Source organism: Eimeria mitis, genomic scaffold (assembly GCF_000499745.2).
Source record: "Eimeria mitis Houghton genomic scaffold, Emh_scaff2034, whole genome shotgun sequence".
Lineage (NCBI taxonomy): Eukaryota > Apicomplexa > Conoidasida > Eucoccidiorida > Eimeriidae > Eimeria > Eimeria mitis.
Genome location: NW_013570357.1, coordinates 1,897 through 7,954, shown reverse-complemented (window position 1 = coordinate 7,954; position 6,058 = coordinate 1,897). Strand labels below are relative to the sequence as shown.

The 6,058-nt window shown below is 55.0% G+C and overlaps 1 protein-coding gene across 1 annotated transcript in view; it reads left to right on the top strand.

Annotated features, from left to right (window-relative positions):
• Positions 1-2,159: 2,159 nt before the first annotated feature.
• The window catches only part of EMH_0047590 (uncharacterized protein), a gene marked incomplete at both ends in the record, with an annotated part of 4,564 nt that continues 665 nt past the window's right edge, over positions 2,160-6,058 (top strand). The window contains 3 exons of the mRNA XM_013496303.1: positions 2,160-4,982; positions 5,205-5,317; positions 5,985-6,058. Coding sequence (XP_013351757.1) covers positions 2,160-4,982; positions 5,205-5,317; positions 5,985-6,058 — 3,010 coding nt within the window. The remainder of the gene's footprint in view (positions 4,983-5,204; positions 5,318-5,984) is intronic.

Sequence of the window (6,058 nt, the reverse complement as noted above, 5' to 3'; positions counted from 1 at the left end):
CAATCATAGACTCAGATAACACTTGAGTCTGTGCTTTTTTGCTTATTGCTCACTATGATTATTATTATTTGTATTATTATCATTTCTCAATAATAATAATACTATTATTATTATTAATAATAATAATAATAATAATAATGAAAATATTATTATTAATAATAATAATAATAAGAATATTATTATTATTATTATTATTATTATTGTTATTGCTATTACTTGCAGCCCCGTCTATCGAGTATACAATTCAACATTTGTATTTCTTACAGCCGTAATACTAACGCTTCATATCAAACATAAATTTATGAATTTATTCATATTTTCTTTTTTTTTTGTTTTGCTTCCCTTTTTCATCGATCAGGGAGTGAAGAAATACAATAAATTTTAAGATGAGTGCCTCAGCTGAAACTTGAATTTTGTTCGTCTGGGTTTCTCCCNAAGAAATACAATAAATTTTAAGATGAGTGCCTCAGCTGAAACTTGAATTTTGTTCGTCTGGGTTTCTCCCCCCGACTTGAATCTCCTTTACTGGATCAAGCAGTTTACTTATTTTAATAAAAATAAATTTTAATATTAATTAATATTTTAAATGAAATTTAAATTTATGTGTTTATGAAGAAACACGAAACACGCCGCCGACGCTGCTTCAACTCAACTCGTAGGAGAGCAGCACCCGATCTGGCGCTCTTTCTGCCCGAAAAGAAAAAAACGTTCAAAGAAAAAGTAAAATAATATAAATACAAATTCAAATTCAATTTAATTTCATGAAATATATTTCTTTTATCCGCAGGATCGCGAGGCCTCGCCGTACACGTTTCACTGCTACGCTCGAAGCCCCAGCTGCTGCTGCGTCAACCTCGATGCTCTCAACCCCCTTCTTCCTTGGCTTAGTTTATTTAAGCGGTTTTAGTTAATTTATTTGTTTCTTTTCTTCTTCTTTGATATTATTCGGTGAAAAAAGTACCAGAGGTGCTATCGGGGGGCCCCGAGTTCAGTGGCAGCAGTATGGGGGGCCCCCCATCCGTGGTGTGCATATAACTCTCTCTTCATACATAAACTTCCTCGATTTGTCTTTTTTTTGTTCTACTTCTCTTTAATTTTATTTCTTTGCTTCATCTTTCCGGCCCCTCTCCCGACTTCTTTCAACTCTTTAGCACCCGATGCCTTCTCTCACGAGAGGCCCGGGGCCCCCTGCCACCTCCTCGATATATGTATGGGTGCATCTGCTCCTTCATTTCTAGCGAGCACTGTTTGTTTGTCTCGTATACGCGTTTCCGCTGCCTGGGATGGTTCCTGGGGGCCCCCGGGGGCCCCCGGTGACCTCTGGGGGCCCCCTGTGCCCCCTGGGGCCCCCTGGGGGCCCCTTGCCTCGGCAGCGTGTTGGGTTTGGATTGTGTGGTGTTTGTTTTTTTTCTACACGGAGGAAAACAGCGAAAGCAATAGCTCATTGGCATCTGCAGCAGGATGCTCGTCGCCGTGCGTTGCAGTATCAGCAGCAAGTTGAGAAGGGTTTGGTTGTGACAGGTAGAGGAGAGAGGGGGGCCCCCCCCCTTGCTGCTGTACCCAAGTACTGCTCCTCACCACGCGTTCTATGGGGGGCCCCCGCTCCCCCCGCACTGTTTCAGAGAGTGCATGTGGGCCTTGCTTTCCCCCGCCGCAGAGAGGTACAGCAGCAGCTGGGGGGCCCCTTCATCCCGAGGCCCCTGGGTCGTATTGGGGCCCTAAAGTCAACAGAGTTAATATCAGCTGTATGGAGAGCAGCAACAGACAGCAGCAGCAGCATCCCTGGTTCTGTATGGCCGCAGCTGCATGCAGCTTGCTGCAGAAGGGCCCCACATCTATCAGCAGCAGAAGCTGCTCTGCTGCTGCACTGCTACGCTATAGCGCAGCAGCGGGTGCTGCCTGTGCTGCGCTGCGGTGTACGTACACTGCTAACAAAGTGGGAGGACGCGAGACTGCTCGATGCTGCGAGGGCCCTTCATTCTTTATTTGTTGTCTTCAGCATACACGACACGCGGCTCCTCTCCAGGTGTATACGCAGCTTCGGTGCGCTTCTCCGCAGCAGCAGCAGCTGCAGCAGCAGCAGCAGCAGCAGCAGCAGGAGGTCCAGCAGCAGCAGAGCAACTGGCCCCTTTCCCCCAGCACAAGCCACGCAGCACTGCATGACCCTCGTGCTGCTGCTGCGGGCCTTTGCTGCAGCACGGCTGCCGTACACTCCGCTGCTGACAGCAGCAGCAGAAGCAGCGAGGCAGCAGCTGGTGCTGTCGGTACCTAGGGGGTTCAAGGGGCCCCCTGGGGGCCCCCACCACAGCAGCAACAGCAAAAAGCAGCAGAAAATATTCTCATTGCCAGCAATACAAGACCCTAGGGGGGCCCCCGTGAGGGGCCTCGACGGCGTAGAGAGAAGGGGGCCCCCCTCTGTACCCCCTTCTCTCTTTGTTTCTATGCTGGAGTGTCTAGGCAGCTTTGGGGTGCGTCACGAGCCGCTTATAAACGCATTTGAAGCCTTTCTTCTCTCTTCTGCTGCAGGGGGCAACACCAGCAGCAGCAGCAGCAGCACTGCTGCTGCTGCTGCTGCTGCTGCTGCTGCTGCTGCGGTGAGGGGGGCCCCCTACCGCTATGCCGTCCGCAGGGCCCCCGAAGCTGCATGCGGCTCGTCCCCTCGCAGCGGCTGGCTGTCTGCAACTAGCCAGACCCCAGCAGCTAGCTACGCCCCCGCAGCTAGCTGCAGCTCAGCAGCTAGCTACCTGCTGCCAGCTAGCCACAGCGCAGCTAGCCAAGAGCCAGGGAAAGCATGGAGCCTGCAGCAACTGAGTCGGTCTCTCGTCAGCCTGGGGCGGGTAGGGGTGCAGCGGCAGAATATACTGCTGCTGTGGGTAGCAGCAGTGAGGGGGGCCCCCACCCCCCTCTCTGCTGCAGAGGTGGTGGGGGCCCTAGGGGCCTCGGGGGCCTCTGGCTTCTTCTCTCGTCCGCTGCTGCTGCAGCTGCTGCTGCCGTTTGCAAGGAGAGCAGCAGATACCGCTGCGCCCCTCTCTCCTGCTGCTCTTCTTGCTGCTGCTGCTGCTGCTGCACGCCTCCCCCTCGCTTGCCCCCCCCTATGGCAGGCAATAGGGGGGGCCCTTGGACGCCTGGGGGGCCCCCAGGGGGCCCCACCCCAGCTGCTCTACGCACACCGGGACAGCAGCAACACACGCAGCAGCGCATGCAGCAGCAGCGCATGCAGCAACACCCCCATAGAGAAGCATTCAGCAGCAGCAGCAGCAGCAGCAGAAGCAGAAGCAGCAGGAGGCCCACCTGCTGCTGCTGCAGGTGCAGCAGCAACAGTTGAAGCTGCGGGCAGGGGGGCCCCCGCCTCTGGTGGGGGCCCCTTAACTCCCTTGCTGTCTGTGGGGCTGCTGCAGTGCGTTGCTGCTGCTGCTCCTGTTCTGTCTCCGTGCCTGTTGGCTGCTGCTATGCCGCAGCTGCTGCTGCTGCAGCAGCAGCAGCTGCCCCTCGCAACCACACTGAAGGCGCTCGCAGCAGCACAGCTCCTCCGGTATAGATGCAGACAAAGCAACAACAGCAGCAGCAGCAGCAGCAGCAGCAGCAGCAGCAGCAACAGCAGCAGCTTTGATGTCGGAGCTGCAGCAGCAGTACTGGAGACGCATTTGTGGCGGCTCTGCCGTCTGCATGCGGATGCGGTGGTGGCTCGGCAGCAGCGACAGCTAATGCAGCAGCAGCAGCAGCAGCAGCAGCAAGAGCAGCAGCAGGAGCAGCAGAAGAGCAGAGAAGCCTCGTGGCTGCTGCTGGTGGAAGGGCCCCTTGCAGGGGACTGGCAGCTGTTGGAGTTGTGTGTCTTAGGCCTGCTGGAGCAGCAGCTGCAGCAGCAACAGCAGCAGCTGCAGCAGCAGCAGCAGCAGCAGCAGCAGCTCCAGGTCCACCACGGGAGGCCCCCTATCGCGTCTGCTGCTGCATGCAGGGGGCCCCCTGAGCTGCTGCAGCACGCACGGAGACTGGTAGCAGCAAGGAGGGGCCCCTGTCCCCTCGTGTTTGCTGCTGTTGAGGAGGCCGTTGCTCTGCTGCAGTTTGAGTTGATCTCTTTCTCTGCTGCTCCTCCTCTTGCTGCTGCTGCAGCAATGCGGCTGCTGCCGGAGCTGCAGCTGCTGCAGCAGCAGCAACTGCAGCAGCAACAGCAGCAGCAACAGCAGCAGCTGCGGCTGAAGCGGGAAACCAATACCACAAACTATGGCAGCACAACCTGCGGCACAAGCAGCAGAAACAACAGCAGCAACAGCAGCAGTAGCAACAGCAGCAGCAGCAACAGCAGCAGCAACAGCAGCAGCAGCAGCAGCAACAGCAGCAGCAGCAGCAGCAGCAGCAGCAACAACAGCAACCCATACAACCTGAATCCTCATGGGTCTCTTCCTCCACAGCAGCAGCACCAGCAGCAACATAAGTTGCAGCAGCATCACGAGCCACAGCAGCAACAGCAGCAACAGCAGCAGCAGCAGCAGCAGCAAGGGGCCCCCACACCCCTGTATTTACCTTCTGTCTCCTCCTTGGAGACAATACTCAGCTGCTTCAGCAGCAGACTCGTCACCGCATCGACCCCAACACTGCTGCATGCAGCAAACATCCTCTTGGGGGCCCTCTCTCACCCCTACCTTCTCAGGGGCCTCCTCAACCAGGCCTGGGGGGGCCCCCCTGGGGGCCCCCTTGGGGGCCCCACCCCTGGGGGACCCCCTGGGAGCCCCCCTCCAGCAGCAGCAGCAGCTGCTGCTGAGCCTTCGAGCTGCAGCGAGAATAGCAACGGGGGCCCCCTGGGGCCCCCTAGCGCATGCGGGGGGCCCCGTGAAGGCCCAAGCGGCGGGGATTGGGGGGCCCCCCAGGAGGAGCAGGGGGGGCCCCCCGAGGGGGAGACGGGGGGGGCCCCCCAGGTGGAGGGGGAGGGGCCCCCTGATGAGTTTGAGTCTGTTGTTTATTTAGTGAGAGAGATTTGTATGTTGGTAGTGCATGCAATAGAAGAGAGAATAAATACAATGCAGGCAAACGAGCTGGCGTTTCTTGCTGCAGATACAATAAAAATAATAAATAAAATAAATAAAATAAATAAAATAAATAAAATGTATACACAAACTGTACAAATAGATGAAACACAAAACATACACAAACACATTGGGGGGGGCCCCCATGAGGGGCCCCTAGAAGGGTACGGGTGGGCTGAAGAGGAGGAGGAGGAGGGAGAAGAGAGTGCTGCTGCTGCTGCTGCTGCAGCAGCAGCAGCAGAGTTGCTGCGGCTTCGTCTAGGTTTAGAAGCACTACTTGCTGCTGCAGCAGACCGGTGGGGGGCTGCTGCTGCTGCAGTATTCTGCTGCGGGCCCTCGAGCTCTCTCAATCTGTGCATGCAGCTGCAGCTGCTAGACAGCACAGCTGCTGCTGCTGCTGCTGCTGCAGCAGCAGCAGCAACAGCACGAACAGCAGCAGCAGCAACAGCAGCAGCAGAAGAGGAGACAGAACGGCATTCAATGCACACGATGAGGGGCGTGGGGTGTATAGGCAGCTGCAGCACAGCAGCAAACAAACCGAAGAAGAGAGAGAAAGAAGAGAGCGACAGTCACCATATAAAGAAAGAATATAAAATAAATAAAACAGAAAATAAAGAAAAAGAAACAACAAACAAACAAACAACAACAGAAGAAAAAATAAATAAAAAAGAAAAAGAAAAAGAAAAAGAAGAAGCAGTAAGAACAGAAGCTCTCATAGAATGTCTGTGCCCCGCCGTATACAGCCCCGAGGCCCTTCGCTGGCTGCGCGGGCAACACGCGGTTGCTGCTGCTGCTGCTGCTGCTGCTGCTGCTAGCAGCAGCAGCAGCAGCAACAGCAGCTGCAGCAACAGCAGCAGCAGCAGCAGCAGCAGAAGGCCTGAAGTGGCTTTGAATGAGATGGTGGGGGTTAAGGAGAACAGCAGAAGCAGCAACGCAGACAACCAAATATCATCTCCACTGCAGCCAGCTGCAGCAGCAGCAACAGCAGCAGCAGCAGCAGCAGCAACAGCAGCAGCAGCAGCAACAGCAGCAGCAGC